Source organism: Marmota flaviventris, chromosome 6 (assembly GCF_047511675.1).
Source record: "Marmota flaviventris isolate mMarFla1 chromosome 6, mMarFla1.hap1, whole genome shotgun sequence".
Taxonomy (NCBI): Eukaryota; Metazoa; Chordata; class Mammalia; order Rodentia; family Sciuridae; genus Marmota; species Marmota flaviventris.
The window spans coordinates 52,212,087-52,231,988 of record NC_092503.1 but is presented as its reverse complement, the minus strand read 5'-3'; the positions used below and the strand labels follow the sequence as shown (position 1 = coordinate 52,231,988).

General features: G+C 34.7%; 1 protein-coding gene across 4 annotated transcripts in view; it reads right to left on the bottom strand.

The window, feature by feature from the left end:
• Window positions 1-19,902, bottom strand: part of Rev3l (REV3 like, DNA directed polymerase zeta catalytic subunit) — a 185,109-nt gene that overhangs the window by 123,586 nt on the left and 41,621 nt on the right. For all 4 annotated transcript variants that reach the window (XR_011707713.1, XM_027928308.3, XM_071613117.1 and 1 more), the window contains one exon: window positions 279-468. Coding sequence is in view for 3 of the 4 variants with exons in the window: in XM_027928308.3 (XP_027784109.2) it covers window positions 279-468 (190 nt within the window). In the remaining variant the exon portion in view is untranslated. The remainder of the gene's footprint in view (window positions 1-278; window positions 469-19,902) is intronic.

Sequence of the window (19,902 nt, the reverse complement as noted above, 5' to 3'; positions counted from 1 at the left end):
TGCCTGGAATAGTAATATGGCACAGAGAAACTACTCAATAGATAAATATGAATCAATGAATTTCTACAATCCTAGGAAACAAATGGAAAAGATTTAAAACATAAAAAACCACTGTTAATCATCATTTATTCCAACAAAAATTTACTTCAAGAAATTTCCCTTTACAGGGAAAGTAAAAGGAATACAAACAATATATTTTAACTGAATGTTTTCCTTTAACTAGAATAGCAAAAGAAATACAGATAATAGAAATTTTAAAAGGATTATCATATACTTACATTCCTGATACTAATGACACTTTGAACACATGCTGAGCAGTGGAAGATGGATTGCCTAAAGCCACATTAAGTGCTCTGTCGATACTGAATGCCATCTGAGAAAGATAGCTTTCTGGCTGCTGTCCATAACCATCGTATGGCACATAGAGGTAAGGAAAGATGCCATGCAGATGAAGACATGTCTTCTGACCTAAAATGTAACATATTATAAAGTTTAGACTTGAGAAACATTTTAACAATACAAAACTCAGAATGCAAAATCTCTGAAATGGCAATACAGCTTATCTAACATAGGAGTAGAAGAAAACCTAGAGTTAAAGTCATCTGTATTAACTATATGTAACAAAAGAACATTTGGAAGCATTTTATAAGCATAAGCACTGTAGTATGATTTAAATATTATAGTAGCTTTGGTGAAATGTATTTGACTACTTCACACTTATAACCTGACTACTTTTAAATACTTTACTGAATCACCCATAATACCATATAGCTCAGGGTTATGAGCCTTATAAAATTCATTGAAAGTTTACTAAATAAATCAATGAATGCCTGTGTTGGCATTAATTTTCAAATAAGAAATTTCTTTAAGACATAGCTTTACAAGAAAGAAAACGGTAAAAGGAGTTTTAGAGTATAGAATTTTGCTATTAGAGATGGGGAGGAGGGCAAAATAAAATTTTGCTATTACAAATAAACAAAAAAGACAAACCCAAATCAAAACAAAACCTCTATAAATCAATGGTAATAAATTTCTAGAAAACTAAATTTTCTACTTGATGGAGTGGGACAGAGCGAACACAATGAGAGAGAAAGAGGGAGGGAGGGCGGGAGAGAAAAAAATATGCACAGTTTTCAGGAAGTGCAGTAAAGGGTAAATGGCAATAGTTTGCCAACACAAAAGCTGGCACAGCCAAGATAAAAAAAGTAATATGAGTGAGGATCCACAAAATAAATGCTATAGAAACAGTAACGCATCCAAAGTAACAACAACAACAACAACAAAATAGCAGATGTACCATTAGTTTCCTGAATCTGGCAGGGCTGTATGGAAGTGGTTCCTGTCTTTCTTCAGAGCATTGACCCTCATTACCCCTGGGCATATACCATTTGTCTAACTCAAATAGGAAGAATGGCATGATAGCACATGTCCATTTTCCTCATGCAGTGCAGCCATTCACTATTTACCCTCACTGGCCTTTTTTTTTTGATACGAAAGTAGTTATTTGATCACTATTTTCAATGCTGACTTAGAATGGTTTATATAAAATAGTTCTATGTATTGTTGATATTTTGTGCTTATACTTATAAGGAATTAGCTTTCTTATTTTGGGGGACGAGTATTGAATTCAGGGGCACTCAACCACTGAGCCAAATCCCCAGAACTATTTTTTGTATTTTATTTAGAGACAGGGTCTCACTGAGTTGCTCAACTTGCTTTTGCTGAGGCTGGCTTTGAACTCATGATCCTCCTGCTTCAGCCTCCCGAACCACTGGAATTACAGGCATACACTACTACACCCAGCTAGCATTTTTAAGGTAGTTTAAACAACAAATCTTGAACGCTTATTACATATGGTATAACAAAACTGGAATGATTTGTTATTTAATGTTACAAGAATTGTAACCTCTAGACAATATTCTGATTTGATATCAATCATCACACTTTTGAAGAAATACAAACTGTGCTGCAACTATACCAAACTTGGTTTATATATTTTTGAAAATAGTTGTAATTGATGAACACAATACCTTTATTTTATTTATTTATGTGGTGCTCAGGATTGAATCCAGTGCCTCACATGTGCGAAGCAAGTACTCTACCATTGAGCTACAATCTCAAACCCTCAGTTTATATTTTTAGCAATAGTTATGCTACTTAATTTCAAAGAAACAAAACAATTATTTTCTGTGAAAAGCAAGTACTTTGTTTCTAAATAAAACATTGTATAATTTCCAAAATGTTATTTTTAATATTCTTCACATAGAGAAAATTCTAATTATAACAAGTCTTTAGAAAATACATTTCATCAATTCATTGATGACTTACTTAAATGTTTTTTAAATAACTCAGGAATAAAGGTTAGAAAAATTATCCTCTGGTCACAAAACATAACTTGATTAAACTACAGGATGAAGGAGGTGGGGAGACAGAGAAGTACTCCCTCTTTAGTTCACAAATTCAGGACCAGTGATTTCAGAATTACTAGTGTGATAAAATGTTTTATAAGTAATATTACAAGTTCTTAAGATAGTCAATATATCTTAATGGAATTCTGAGTGAGTTTTATAAAAGAATTATAAAAATTGATTTCTAATAAGTTTATGTCAGAATGCTGATAAAGTGTCTTCAAAATAATCATATATCCATTTTTCATATTTCTTATGAAGTAGAAGCCAGATAAATCATCTACTTAAAAGCTTTGGAATCACAATTTTGAATGATGATTTACAAAAAGGGAAAACATCATTTATTCAGCAGGCACTACGCTAAGTGCTTTACATCTATTTATTCCTAAGACTTAAAACAACCTAGCAAGTATCACTGAAGTTAACTTAGAGTCTCATGGCTTTTAAGGATTTGAAACCAGATCAACAAAATCTAAAACCAATGCTCTATGTAACACTGCTTGAATGTTGGTTTGATTTTCAAAACTTGCTTCCTTAACACTTAATTTCTCAGTTCTTAATTTATATAACTTCCCCTTTCCTTATCTGACTCACCCATTTGATGGCAAATTCTTTGGGAGTTGACATTGTGTGTGTGTGGATGAACATAATATCCGTGGACTCAGTGCAAAATGCATTTTATATGTTTAATAAGTATTTATTAAATGAAAGAAACAATGCTCAGCAAAATGGAATAATTGTTCAAGGAGAAAGGAATAATATGAAAGTTGTGAATATCTGAAGAACCAAATCCATGTAAACAGAGAAATAATACAATAGAACTATCAGCCTGGTACAATGTCATACGCCTGTAATTATAGGGACTTGGGAAGCTGAGGTAGAAGATAGCAAGTTTGGGGCTAATGTGGGCAATTTAGTCTCAAAAATAAAATAAGAAGGCTGGGGATGTAGTGTATGATAGAATGTCTCTGGGTTCCATTTCCAGTACTGCAAAGGGGGGAAAAACAAACAAACAAACAAATAAATAAACAAACAAACTATCAGTGGGGTTACAGGAAAACCTGAGTATATGGGTTTGGAAAGAGTCCCCAGCTCATTGGACTTCTCTATTCTGAATAACCTAAAGTCCTATTCAAAGCTGTAGTAATTACAACAGACACACTCTCTGGTTCTTGGGCTCACCACCTTTTCTTAAGAACATCCTGAAGAACAATCATAATGTGAATTCTTGGCATAACACTAACATTTTTTTTTTAAAAGAGAGAGCGAGAGAGATAGAGCGGTAGAAAGAGAGAGAATTTTAATATTTATTTTTTAGTTTTCGGCGGACACAATCTCTTTGTTTGTATGTGGTGCTGAGGATCGAACCCGGGCCGCACGCATGCCAGGCGAGCGCGCCACCGCCTGAGCCACATCCCCAACCCCACTAACATTTTTTAATAAAGAATAAGTATTACAGAAAAGCAAATGATGAGAAACAAGATAAAATAAACTCAAAAATTAAATAAAGAGAAATGTATAAAAATGATATGAGAATCAATTTCTTTTGGGCAACAGAATGTCTACTATAATATTTGTAGTTTTGTAATAGCACTGCTTTGTCTTGACAAATACAGCCTGTCTCCATTTATTTCCCTTCACTAGCTCTATGTCATATAAATGTGTGGTGTCACATAACTGTAAAATTCCTGAGAGATAAACTAGTCAGGCTTATTAACATATCTGTCACCTCATACTTAATATTTTTGGTGAGAATATTTAAGATCTAATCTCTTTAGCATTTAAGTATGCATTATTAACTCTAGTCACCATGCAGTAAACAGATCTCCAGAAGTTACTCATCCTTTCTTATAGAAACTTTGTATCCTGGGGTTTGGATTGTAGCTCAGCAGTAAAGTGCTCGCCTAATACATGCCAGGCCCTGGGTTCCATCCTCAGCACCACATATAAAAAAATAAAATTGGGGCTGGAGGTATAACTCAGTTGGTAGAGTGCTTGCCTTGTATGCACAAGGCCTTGAGTTCAATCCCCAGCACCACCACACACACACACAAAAAAAAAAGGGTTGGGGATGTGGCTCAAGCGGTAGCGCACACGCGTCGCATGCGTGAAGCGCTGGGTTCGATCCTCAGCACCACATTAAAAATAAAATAAAGATGTTGTGTCCACTGAAAACTAAAAATAAATATTAAAAAATCCTCTCTCTCTCTTTTTAAAAAATAAATAAAATTAAGGTATTATGTCCATCTACAACTAAAAATAAATATTAAAAAAAGAGACTTTGTATCCTTTTAACCAATCTCCCCTTCTCTTTCACCTATACATATCTAGTCTTACACTCATGTCAAAAAGAATTTAGGCTACATGTCCAGTAGAAATAAAGCTCATCTTTGGAATAAGCTTATGCACACAGATTTCAAACATTTATTGAGTCTGAGTTTTTCAATTTGAATACTGTTGCCTAATTCAGAAGCTGTAACAGTTATTTCAGCAATGCTCCATTGAAACTTGTCACACAGTACAACTGCTGCTTTTTAAAGACTGGGCAAAACTTTATAGAGTTGGCTACTTCCAACTATGTGTAAGTAGGTCTTTTTATAACAAAGGCAGGTGCTTCTTAATAACAAGTATGTAGGAGTCTTGAAATTCATCTTTCATGGAATGCATACTTGTTCTATGAGTTCACTGTATTCTAACATTTCTTGTCATTTTTCAACATTGTGTTTCGTATTTTAAGCTCCTAGATCTGGTCTCCAAATTAAGTGTCTAAAATCTTGGTTACCCATTTGTAGCAAAATTACTTGTATATTTGTAGATCCATTTTCAGTAAACTGACTAAACATAAAAGTTTTCTAATTTAGGGATTTGTAAACTTTTCCTATAAAGTAGAAGATAGTAAACATTTTAAGCTTTATGGGCCATACTGTCTCTAATACAACTACATAACTCTGCCACTTTAAAACCTGAAAGCAGCCATTGACTATACTAAGTCAATGTACCTAATTATGTTATAATAAATTTCATTTATGGCCAGGCATGGTGGTGCATGCCTGTAACCCCAGCAGCTTGGGAGGCTGAGGCAGGAGGATTGTGAGTTCAAAGGCAACCTCAGCAAAAAAAAAAAAAAAAAAAAAAAAAAAGATGTGCTACGCAACTCAAGTGAGATCCTGTCTCTAAATAAAATACAAAATAGGGCTGGGGATGTGGCTCAGTGGTGAGTGCCCCTGAGTTCAATTCCTAGTACCAAAAAAAAGGAAAAATTAAAAAATAAATAAATTTCATATACACAAAACAGACAAAAGGTAAGAATTTGGCCCACTGATAGTAAGATGCCAATCCCTGAACCAATTGATTAGACTTTTCCATATATATATATATATATATATACACACACACACACACACACACACACACACATATACACACTTATACACACACACATATATATATATATTTTCTCTTTCTCTCTCTCTCTCTCACCGATTAACCACAATGGAAATCATGCCAGTCTAAGAATATTTTAGGAAAAATAAAAAAATTTATTTCTAATTTGCAAAACCCCACTTAAATCTCAAACTTGATGTACGAAATGTTTTAAATAAATAAAAACTTGGCATGTGAGTAGGAAAATTTGTTGTTATGGAATTTTTCTCTATTTTCTTCTTCCTGGAATATTTCAAGTTTTATATCCCTATTATTATCTCAATCTGTTTCCCTCCAGTCTTTCTTTCTTTCCTTCTAAAGTTTCACTCTATCTTTCTCCATTCTCAATAACCACAAAAAGAACAAAACAAAATGCTCACAGTCACAGTTAGAAAGCAAATGTTAAATTATCTATCCTTGATGAAAAAAGTTATAAGGTTATAGTTTGGATCTAGAATGTCCCCCAGAGGCCAAGTGTTAAAGGCTTGATCCCTACTTTGGCACTTAACTGGGAAGCAAAAGAACCTTTAAAAGGTGAAGCCCAGAGTGAAGTTTTAGGTCATTGGGGGCACGCCCTTGAAGGGGACTATGGAACCAGAATTTCTTCTCTTCTTTTTCATGTCTAGGCCATAAGGTAAGTAAGTGCTTTGCTCAGTTACACGCTCCTTTCCATGGTATGTTGCTTTCTCAGAGCCTGAAAAGCAACAGGGTCAACTGACTTATAAACTTCCAAATGGTAAGCTAATATAAACTTCCTTTTTATAAGTTGTTTATTTCAAGTACTTGCTACAGTATCAGGAATCTGACTAACTCATAAGGATCTACTTTTTTTTTTTTTTTTAAAGGCAATGGCTGCATCTATTTTTTTTTAACCTTTATTTTATTTATTTATTTTTATGTAGTACTGAGCATCGAACCCAGCACCTTACATGTGCTAGGCGAGCACTCTACCACTGAGCCACAACCCCAGCCCAAGGATATACTTTTAGTCTCAGAAAGAGTATATTACATTTAGAATTTATCTTAGGCCGAAAATTGAAAATGAACATGAAGTGATGCTAGATTACTAATAGGGAAATAAACTGAAGACAAATTCCAAAAATAGGGAGTTAATTATATCTGTGTAATAGATTTATAGCACTTGCACCAAATTCTGATTGCTGCCTGTTTTGGGAGATAAACTTTATTGGGATGCACCACACCCCATTTGGAATGATCTATGGGTTCCTTTGCTACAGGTAGAGTTGAGTAAGTTGCAACAGGTTTTCAGACATTATAGCCCTCAAAATCTAAACTATATACTATCTGTTCTATAGATAATTTGTTGGCCTCAGCAATAGATAATGTTAGAGTATATTCCCCACCATGAGAAGATGTTTATGACCTATGATATGTTAGAAAGTTCTCTTCATTTTCTTCTTTTATTTGTAAATAATGCTTTTTGGTTTCAAATTTATTTTTGCTATTTTATTGTTTCAAATAGAGCACTTTATCTTTATCTAGAATCACTGGCTTTAAGTGATTAATCCCACATTACTAATAGAAACTGTATTCCTCAAACACAAGATGTTTCAAAGGTTTATTTTATTCAGGCATTTGTCTAATAAGATATCTTTGTATTTCCAGTACTGAGCATGGTTGTTTTCTTCATTCATAAATGCAGACATAAATTCTCTATTCATTTAGCAACTCATTGAGGTCCAATGTTAGATGATAGGTCACAGGTTGCTCATACTAACAGTCCCTGACGTCATGAACTTTATAATCTGCTTTAGAGATAAAGATGAGTACATGTACATAGGCAATTATAATATGATATGATAGGTATTGAAATAAATATTAAAAAAATCTTATTATCACTTTCATAGATACAACAGATTTGTGAGAATCTAGGAAGGTTTCCATGAAGTGACATGAGTTAATATTTGAAATGTGAATAAAATTCATCCAAACAAAAGAATATTCTAATATATACAGAAACCTGAAAACGAAAGTCAACATTGCATGATCTGTGACCATGAAAAATTTTGGTGGGACTGAACAAGGAAAGCAATGGAAAAAAGCGCAAAGTTTGTGCAAAAGACACTGAAATTACAAAAAAGAACCAAAGGGGCTAAAAGCATGCAATGGAGGAAGGATAGCATCTTCAACAAATGGTGCTGGGAAAACTGGAAATCCATATGCAACAAAATGAAACTGAATCCCTTTCTCTCGCCATGCACAAAAGTTAATTCAAAATGGATCAAGGAGCTTGATATCAAATCAGAGACACGCTGCCTGATAGAAGAAAAAGTTGGCTACGATCTACATTCGGTGGGGTCGGGCTCCAAATTCCTCAATAGGACACCCATAGCACAAAAGTTAATAACTAGAATCAACAAATGGGACTTACTCAAACTAAAAAGTTTTTTCTCAGCAAAAGAAACAATAAGAGAGGTAAATAGGGAGCCTACACCCTGGGAACAAATCTTTACTCCTCACACTTCAGATAGAGCCCTAATATCCAGAGTATACAAAGAACTCAAAAAATTAGACAATAAGAGAACAAACAACCCAATCAACAAATGGGCCAAAGACCTGAACAGACACTTCTCAGAGGAGGACATACAGTCAATCAACAAGTACATGAAAAAATGCTCACCATCTCTAGCAGTCAGAGAAATGCAAATCAAAACCACCCTAAGATACCATCTCACTCCAGTAAGATTGGCAGCCATTATGAAGTCAAACAACAACAAGTGCTGGCGAGGATGTGGGGAAAAAGGTACACTTGTACATTGCTGGTGGGACTGCAGATTGGTGCAGCCAATTTGGAAAGCAGTATGGAGATTTCTTGGAAAGCTGGGAATGGAGCCACCATTTGACCCAGCTATTCCCCTTCTTGGTCTATTCCCTAAAGACCTAAAAAGAGCATGCTACAGGGACACTGCTACATCGATGTTCATAGCAGCACAATTCACAATAGCAAGACTGTGGAACCAACCTAGATGCCCTTCAATAGACGAATGGATAAAAAAAATGTGGCATTTATACACAATGGAGTATTACTCTGCATTAAAAAATGACAAAATCATAGAATTTGCAGGGAAATGGATGGCATTAGAGCAGATTATGCTAAGTGAAGCTAGCCAATCCCTAAAAAACAAATGCCAAATGTCTTCTTTGATATAAGGAGAGTAACTAAGATCAGAGTAGGGACGAAGAGCAGGAGAAGAAGATTAACATTTAACAGGGATGAGAGGTGGGAGGGAAAGGGAGAGAGAAGGGAAATTGCATGGAAATGGAAGGAGACCCTCAGGGTTATACAGTGGAGGGGGTAGAGAGAGAGGAGGGGAGGGGAGGAGGATGGGAAAGGCAGCGGAGCACAACAGACACTAGTATGGCAATATGTAAATCAATGGATGTGTAACTGAGGTGATTCTGCAATCTGTGTATGGGGTGAAGGTGGGAGTTCATAACCCACTTGAATCAAAGTGTGGAATATGATATGTCAAGAAATTTGCAATGTTTTGAACAACCAACAATAAAAAATTAAAATTAAAAAAAAAAATTCCAAAAAAAACAAAAAAAGAACCAAATAGAAATTCTGGAGATGAAAAGTAAAATTGCTGAAGTGAAAACTTATGAGAGGAGATATAATACTGTGATATAATAAAAAACACTTTTTCTGTGACCCTTGGTTCTTGCCACACAGCTCCTAAAACCCTTGGAATCTCTTAAGTGATGAGTATCTTTTCATATATTTTTTGTTTTGCAATACTGAGATGCCTCTGGCATTGTTTGGTCAGCACTCTACCACAGAGTCACATCCCCAGGTCTCTTTTTGTGATTTAATGGGATGACTGGTACCTAGGGGGTTCCTGGAAAGCCTCTGGATGGGAGCCCCTGGGAACCAACCATGAGAATAGATGTGGAACTTTCTGCTCCATCCCCAACTTCCAAAGAAGGGAGAGACTGAAAATTAAGCTGCTTGCCAATGGCCAATGATGTAATCAATCATGCCTAGGTAATGAAGACTCTATAAAAGCCTAAAAGGACCAGGTTCAGAGAGCTTCTGATTGCTGAACACATGGAAGTTTCTGGAGGACAACATACCCTAAGAGGGTAGGAGGGTCCTTCTCCATACTTTGCCCTGTGGATCTCTTTAAACTGATTGTTTATCTTTTGTAATAACCTTTATAACAGATGGGAATGTAAATAAAGGATTTCCCTGAGATCTGTAGACACCCCCAGGAAACTAGTGAAACCTGAAGAGGGGATCACAGACAATTTATAGTTGATCATTCAGAAGCACAGGTCACAAACTAGAATTTAGTAATTGGCTTGTGAAATGGTAAGAGGCTTGTGGACTTAGTGCTTAACCTGTGGGATCTAATGCTACCTCCAGGTAGTTAGTATATAAGAATTGAATTATAGGACAACCTATTGATGCCCTGCTATTTGAACAGACAAAAGAAATGACAGTGAACTTGAAAAGAGATCCATTCAGATTCTTGAGTCTAAAGAACAAAAAGAGAAAGAAAGAGATAAAGAAGCAAGCCTAATAGATCTCTGGGATGTCATCACACCTACTAATATGTGCATAATATGAGTCCCAGAAGGAGAAGAGAGAAAGAAAAAAGTAGAATACTGAAGAAATAATAACCCAAACTTCCCAAATTTGAAGGAAAACAATCTGCATATTAAGAAACTCAACAAACTTAAAGATGAACTCAACAAATTCAAAGCTAAACTTAATATATCATGAATGTCAAAAGACAGAGAAAACCTTGAAAGCTGCAAAAGAAAGCAATTCCTCATAAAGTTTCCTTTAAAAGATTTGTAGAGTTTCTCATCAGAAACCATGTAGGCCAAAAGGCAGTGAGATGACATATAGAGTGATAAAAGGAAAAATACAATCAACTAAGAATTTTGTATTTAGTAAAGCTATTCTTTAAAAACAAAGGCGAGCCAAGTGGGAAAAAAGAAGAAATCAAAACATAGTAAACAAAATGAGAGAATTAATCACTAGCAGATCTGCCCTACCCAAAATACTAAAAGGGTATTTTGTAGGGAACTCTCTCCTATCTCATTTAAAATACATGTATATAAAGCAGTAATTTTAAAATCATGTTGACGGTCTTATAAAGTAGAAATAAATTATTTGTATTATGATAACAGGAGAAGGAAATGCAATGAAATGGGAGAAAAGTTTTAACATACTAAAATTGGACTTAGGTTAATCAAACTAGACTACTTTCCATGAAGAAAATAACCTTTAAAAATTATTAAGAAGCAAGAAGCAAATTAAAATAATATACTACAAAATTATCTATTTGACATAGAAGAAGCATATTAAGGAAATAAAATGCTTTCATTTATCTTTAATTAATGGATAAATGAACTAAACAAACAGTTCTCAAAGAAATGTAAATGGCCACCTAATACATAAAAAAAAAATGTTCAGCATCTTTAGTGATTAGGGAAGTGCAAATCAAAACTATAATGAGATTCCATCTCACTCCAATCAGAAGAACAACCAACAAGAATACAAGTAATAATAAATGCTGATGAGGATGTAGGGAAAAAGGAAAACTTATATACTGTTTGGGGGATTGTAAATTAGTACAGCCATTATGGAAATCAGTATAGAGATTCCTTGAAAGACTAGAAATGGAACCCCCATATAATCCAGATATAACACTCCTTGGTATTTATCAAACTAAGCATACTATAGAGGAGGTATACCCATACCAATGTTTACATTGTAATTGGCACAATTACAAGAGCCAATATGGAACCAGCCTGAGTGCCCATAAAAAGATGACTGGATAAAGAAAATATGTCATCTATACACAGTGTAGTTTTATTCAGTCATAAAGAATGGAAAATGAATGGAACTTGAGAGTATTATGTTAAATGAAATAAGACAGACTCAGAAAGTCAAGGGTTGTAATGTTTTCTCTCATGTATGGAAGCTAGGAAAAAAAGGGATGGGGAGGTTCATGAAATTAGAAGGGAGCCAAACAGAATAGAGGAAAGGGAACAGGGAGGAAAGGGGAGGGAAGAGGAGAGGAAAGAGAAAAGTAATGATCAAATTATGTTATATGCATGTGTGAATGTCACAATGAATCCCACTATTATGTATAATTATAATGTACCAATAAAAATTAAAAATAAATAAATGGGGCTTGGGTTGTGGTTCAGTGGTAAAGCGCTTTGCTTAGCATATGTGAAGCACTGGGTTCAATACTTAGCATCACATTAAAAAAAAAACCCTTTAATAAATAAATAAATAAACATATGCTCTAGTGCTGGGAGTAGTGTCTGTTGTCTCTTTTTTGGTCTCAGTTCCTTTGTGACTCTAACAATGGCAACATCACTCTCTAAGAGAGGTAACTAAGTGTGATTCTGCTGTTTAAAAGATGCAGTTTGAGATGGACATCGTTACCCTAGATAAATGTAAGACTGCACATAGGTGTTACACTACATCATGTACAGCCAGAGAAATCAGAAAACTAGCACTAAAAAAAAAAAAAAAAATTAAAACAAACAAAAATGCTAAATGCAGACCAACAATTTCAACAAATGCTTTCCTGAAGAAATAGCAACTACGCTGCTACTGGATTTAATAAAAATATGGTGAATTTCAGACAATTTAAGAAAAATTCTGCTTATGAGGTTTAAACCCATACTTAAGTTTCAGACCGAATCCCTGGATAAGCAACTTCACTATTTCCCCCTACAGTGTGAGTTTCCTGAATATATGCATCATGTCTTATTCTTATTATTTCTAATCCTAACAGAAAGCATGGAAAATAGTGTTTGATAAGCACTGTGGTTTAATAAAAAATATATTTGATCTCTGTCTCCAGTTCCTAGCACAGAGCTTCTAATACACTTGCTATTTCCTGGGTCAGAAGAGTGTCTTGTTATTTCATAAGGAACCCATTTCCAACCATACCAGTGACAGAGCATAGACAGACATGAGTGGTAGGAACATGAGATTAAAGGAATAATTCTATAAAATGGATCTACTGTGCTGACTCCTGCATGCTTTCATTTCTGAGAAGCAATTTATACGTAGCCCTCTGTTATCTGCAGGTGAAATGCAGGCCCAAAATAACACTGATAAGAGGAATACAAGTTACCCTCAAAGGGAGATTTTTGTGACCCTTTTCACAGACCAGATCCCAGAATCCAGGAAGATAAGGATAATTCCTCCTAATCATAAAATATGTAAGAATTTATGATAAAGAATAAAATTATGGAGCCACCTAGGTGCCCTTCAACAATGATTGGATGAAGAAAATGTGGTGTGTGTGTGTATACATACACACACAACACAAAATGAAGTATTACTCAGCCATTAAGAAGAGTAACTTTATGACATTTGCCAGTAAATGGTGGATCTAGAATTATCATGCTAAGTGAAATAAATCAATCTCAAACAAACAAACAAACAAAGGATGAGGTTTTCTGATATGTGGAAGCTAACTCACAATAAGGGAGGTAGAGGGGAAGAAAAAAAGTTCAGTAGATTAGACAAAGTGGAGTGAAGGAAAGGGGGATAGGAAAAAAGAAAGACAGCGGAATGAGTCTGACATAATTTTCCTAAGTAAATGTATGAATACACCACAGTGAATCTTACCATCATGTACATCCACAAGAATGGAGTACCAATTAAAATGATATATTCCATGCTTGTGTAATTATATCAAAATGGATTCTATTGTCACATATAACTAAAAAGAACCAATTAAAAAAAAAAAAAGTACAATCCATGGGCTGGGGTGGTAGCTCAGTGGTAGAGCACTTGCCTAGCACATGTGGGGCACTGGGTTCCATCCTCAGCACCACATAAAAATAAATAAATAAAAAATAAAGGTATTGTGTCCATCTACTACTAAAAATATTTTTTTAAAAATCCAATTGAAATCAATCAGCATGGGCCAAAGTGACCTAAAGTTGGCATGAGCAGTGAGGACTTGAAAGTCCGATGTTATCCTGCTGTCAGTCAAAAGTCAAGATGTGGACCTGGGAAGGACTGTGGAAACTTCTCTAAGATCCCCAATAAAATTGGAATGTGGGAAAGGCATGCTGTCCCTCTATTCTCTGAGAGCATCCAATCTCTCTCTCGAGTGTCCCCTTTACCCCTTTCCCATCCCTTCTAATAAGCTCATTACCTGTTACTGTGAGTGACATGTCTAAACTCTTTTTGACTTGATCACAAGAATCAGCATCTGAAGAGGGGCCTTTGGGTTGCCTCTGTTTCCAAGAAGGTCTCAGCCCAGTAATCCCAGCATTTATCCTAATGATGTGACACTCAGTGGATCCCTTAGATAGGTTCAAGAATGGAACTCGATGACAGAGGAATCAATCATGTGATTAGAAGGCTAGAAATTCTAAGCCCATGAACCCACCTCTGGAAGGAAAAAGGGACAAAAGATTTAGTTCATTACCAATAGTCAATGATTTAATCAATCATGATTTGGTAATGAGGTATTAATAAAAACTCAATTTTTTTTAAGGTAAAGGAAGGGATATGGGGGTTGGAAGGACAATAGAATGAATTGGACATTATTACCCTATGTGCATATATGATTGCATGACCTGTGTACATTATGTACAACCAGACAAATGAGAAGTTATACTCCATTTATGTATGATGTGTCAAAATACATTCCACTGTCACATATAACTACTTATAACAAAATAAATAAATCTCTTGAATACAAAGCTTTCGAGAGCTTCTTAGTTAATACACATCAATGTAATAAGAAGACAGCATAAGTAGACACCACAGGGTCTTTAAGGCTCCTGAGCTCATGATCCTCCCAGACCTTGCTACCCATATACTCTTTTTCTGGCTATTCCCCTGTACCCTTCTTAATAAAAGGAATCAGAAGTATAGCACTTTTCTGAGTTTTTGTGATTTCTTCAGTAATTTGTAACACCTAAAGAGGGGTAGTTATGAGAACTCTCAAATTTGTGTTGGCTGAAGTGCTAATAGCCCAGGGATCCTATTTATGGCTAGAATCTAAAGTGAAAACAGTATTAAGGACTGGATCCCTTTTACCCTTTAATTTCTCCATCAAATTTAGGTTATCAGTGACAGAATTGAAATATAGAACACCTCCAGATGATGTCAGAGAATTAAGGATTTGTTGTTGGGAAAAATAGGATGTCTTTTCAAACTGGGTGCCTCCTCAGAGAGCTTCAATCGTCCATTAGAAAATTTGACAGCTCTTATCTTCTCCTTATAAATAATATCTTTGAAATGCTAACAATGAAAATATTTGTAATATCCTCACATCTTCCTTTTTTAAGAAAATCATGAGTGAATTAAGGAGACACTTTCTAGATTGAACGATTGTAACATAACAAACAGCAAAATACACATACTTTTATGATTAACATGTCAAAAATCTGATGAAATAATGCAGCCAAAGTTTATATTTAATTCCAAACTATTATTACAGAAAGGAAATAGGTAATTCCCAGGACTTTTTTTTTTTTTTCTTTTTTGGTGGTGTTGGCGATTGAACCCAGGGCCTTGTGCTTGTGAGGAAAGCACTCTACCAATTGAGCTATATCCCTAGCTCCCTTGACTTTCAATGACTAGGAAACTCCGATTGGGTACTGCCTGAAAGTTCACACTGTAAAATAACATTCTGTTTTTCTAAAAGGAGTAGTCTTTAAGAAATCAAACAGTTAATATTATTTTCAAACTTGAGTCTCCAAGAAAATGTGCGCCTTTCTGACTAAATACCATAAAGATAACTGTGTTTATTAGCCTTAGTTTAAAATAAAATTCTAACTTATAATATTTTGTTAGTTTCAGATGTTTAATACCACGTTAAATTTTGTGGTATTTCAAAAGAAAGGCAAATAATCAAGGTCTTAAAGTAAAATTAACATTCTGATATATCTGAATATATATATTCTGATATATCTCAGATAATTTAAAGCAATGTCATTAATAGTTAATCAAGATCAACTTACTGTGTAGTTAAATTTGTATATGTAAACACAGAAATTTTCTTTCAGAAACAAAATTCTAGAGACAATTAACATTTGGAACACCATTTAACCCAGCTATCCCTCTCCTCGGTCTATACCCAAAGGACTTAAAATAAGCATACTACAGAAACACAGCCACATCAATGTTTATAGCAGCACAATTCACAATAGCTAAACTGTGGAACCAACCTAGATGCCCTTCAGTAGATGAACAGATTAAAAAAAAAATGTGGCATATATACACAATGGAATTTTACTCAGCAATTAAAGAAAATAAAATCACAGCATTTGCAGATAAATGAATGGATTCAGAGAAGATAATGCTAAGTGAAGTTAGCCAATCCCAAAAAAACAAATGCTGAATATTTTCTCTAATATAAAGAGGCTGATTCATAGTGCGGTAGGGAGGGGGAGCATGGGAGGAATAGACGAACACTAGATAGAGCAGAGAGGTGAAAGGGAAAGGGAAGGGGTGGGGGTTAGCAAGGATGGTGAAGTGTGATGGACATCATTATCTGAAGTACATGTATAAAGACACAAATTGGTGTCAACATACTTTATATACAACCAGAGATAGAAAAATCGTGCCATATAGGTGTACTAAGAATTGTAATGCATTCTGCTGTCATTTATTTTTTAAAAAATCAATAAAAAGGGCTGGGGATGTGGCTCAAGCGGTAGCGGCTCGCCTGGCATGCGTGCGGCCCGGGGTTCGATCCTCAGCACCACATACAAACAAAGATGTTGTGTCTGCCGAAAACTAAAAAATAAATATTAAAAAAATTCTCTCTCTCTCTCAAAAAAAAAATCAATTAAAAAAATAACATGCAATTCGCCAATACTAACAAAATCAATGATGTCCTCTTATTAAAAACATTGGAATTTATAAGATATTCAAAAATAAAATGTGCTAGTTGAGTTTTTGAGGAAAAAAAGAGATTATCTATTATTCTAGTAAATTGAATAAACTACAATGGTAGCTAAATACTAAAGGACCTTAAAATTTTACCTTTCTACAAGAAAGTAAGAAGACAACCCAGTGAATGGCAAAATATATTTACAAATTACATATCTGATAAGGAAACTTATCTAGGTAAGTTTTATTCTAGATAAGCATCTAGAATAAACAACTCTTACAATTCAATAATAAAAAGAAAATTCAATTTTAAAATGGGCACATAGTTTGGAACTTGAATCCAATTTTATTTTATTTTTTTTTTTAAATTTTAATATTTATTTATTTATTTTAGTTTTCGGTGGACACAACATCTTTGTTGGTATGTGGTGCTTGAGGATCGAACCCAGGCCGCACGCATGCCAGGTGAGCGCGCTACCGCTTGAGCCACATCCCCAGCCCTTGAATCCAATTTTAAAATGGATGCATAGTTTGAATCTTTACTTACATTTAATAATACACTAAATATATGTATTTTTAAATCCTGAATCACTTTGCTGTTTTGTCAATTTATAGAGGTATTCCACTTACAATAAATAATCATTAACCAAAACAAATTAAATATAAGGAACGGACTGTGGAAAAAAGTTTCCTCAGAAAATAAAAAATAAATTGACAGTAAAACTAAACTACTATACTATTTAATCTTTGCTTTTACCAAAAGGCAGTGACAGCATTGGTACCTTCTGTCCTTCAAACCTCTCTATCTTCACCCAAGATCCTACATCTACCATAAATGAATTAAAAGGAAATTTCTTTAGAACTATATTCAGTTATTTAGGACGGCTATTGGGCTGATATGGCCAGAGAGTTGCACTAAGCATAGTTATGGGAGCCCAATAAAGCAAAATGATAAATCACAAAAATCTGAAGTTCAAAGTATTAGGCAAAGTCCAAAGTATTAGCCAGACGCAGTGGCTCCAGAGGCTGAGACAGAAGGATCGCAGGTTCAAAGCCAACTTCAGCAAAAGCAAGATGCTAAGCAACTCAGTGAGACCCTGTCTCTAAATAAAATACAAAACAGGGCTGGGGCTGGCGCTCAGTGGTCAGGTGCCCCTGAATTCAAACCCCAGTACCCCCCCCCAAAAAAAAGTATTATCCAAACCTTTCAAAAGTAATACAAATTAGAAGTCAGTGGAGCAATATCTTTAAAGTATCAAAAGAAAAGAAACTCAATTTTTAGGCATTGCCCTAAAGTTTGTTATATTTACAATTAATCTAAGTCTACTTTCAAAAAATACTAAACGGCTTCACAAGTAGAGCAGGCAAATTAATACAGTATTCCAAATTCTTCCCTCCTATCCCTTATAATATTGCTGTCATTCATTTCACTTGTCAATAATATAACAGTTGATTGTGTTATACTATTTTTATTATTTTGAACACATATCAATTAAGAAAATAAAAAGCTTTAATTTACCTTCACTTATTCATTCTCTAATGCTCTCCCCTTCATAATGTGGATTTGAGTTTCTGACCTACATCATTTTCCATGTCCCTAGAGAATTTCTTTTTAACATTTCTTTCAAGGTGGCTAATATTTCTTACTAACAATAGATTCTCTCAATTTTTATTTGCCTGAGAAAATTTCTCCTCCACTTTTGAAAGATAATTTTACTATATACAGAACTCTATTTTGGTGATTTCTTTCACGCTTTAATTCCACCCCACTCTCTTCTTTGACTGGTTTATGAAGAGAAATTCAATGTAGTCTTCATTCTTCTTCCTGTACAGAAAAGTAAGAACCTACCACCCCCTTTTAAAAATTCTCTTTTGTCTTTGGTTTCCTTACAGTTTGAATATGATACCCCTAGATGCAGATTTTTGGTATACATATTGATTCTGTTTGGTTTTCTCTAAGTTACTTGGATTCGTAGTTTAGTGTCTGTCATTAATTTTGGAAAAATTTCAGCCATTATTACTTCAAATATTTCTTTTGCTCTTTTCCTGATGATCCCACCAAACATATTCATTTGTTACAATGCTTTTGATTTCTAGCATTTCCTTTTGATTCTTTGGTAGAATTTCACTCTCTATGCTTATATGACCTGTATGTTATCTGCTCTTTTCATTAAAACCCTTACCACATTACTAATAATTATTCCAAATGCCCAATATTACAATCCCAAAATCTCAGCTATATACTTTAAGGAGTTAGGCTGCTGTGTTTACTGTTTGCAAACAGCTATAAGTGTTTATGGCTAAAATTTCCTCTAACTTGGCTTGTTTTTAATCTACTGTTTTCCTTGGAAACCTTTAAAACTGAATATGAACCTTGCAATTCTTCCAGCTGTAATCTTCTATCATCACATAGGAGCCTGCTGATGATGTGGAGAGGACAGGAAGTGTTTTATGGTCCTTTGTGATTTCATAGGTTTAAGGGGGGTATGTCCTTGGCTGTAACGTTCACAAGCACTTCTCAGCTATTTTTCCCCATTTAGGTGAAACAGAAAAGTTAGAGAGGACTGGAGTGGAGGTTTCCCTTTCCCCAAGTTGGTCAGGCTCTGGCAATTTCCCTTGTAAACAAGTGGATAACAGAATGCTCTGGCAAATTTCAAGATGGTTACTATTCCCATCCCCCTGTTGGAAACTACTGAGCAATTTTTTTTTTTTTTTCCCCTTCCAGTCTTCTGAGAAATTGGAGGAACTCCTGGAGGTACTGGGGCCCTCCTAATACTGAGTCCCCAGGAGTTTTTAACTTTCAAACTAATTTACAATCATGTTCCAACAACTTATCAGTTAGTTTTAAGTTTTCCTACCAATTCCTGCTCCCACTGGCTTCTGCTCCTGGTAAGTGTAATTCTCTGTATTCACTTCTCTCTTTAGTTTGAGGGCATTAATTTACACTATGACTTGAATTTTCCGGTGGAAAGAAAAACTGTTATTTTCAGTAGCTTTTTTCTTGTGAGAACAAATAACAAATTCCAATTTCTTTGCATATTTAAGTGGAATCCACAATTCCTCTCTTCTTTTGATATGTTTTATCTTTCTTTGATCACTTTATTTTCTAGAATAAGATGCTTTGGGTTCATCTTATACTTTCCCTACCCTGGTTATGGAATTAGCGATTTCTCAAGGAAATCTTTTAATAGAAAATGCATAGAAATTAGGATC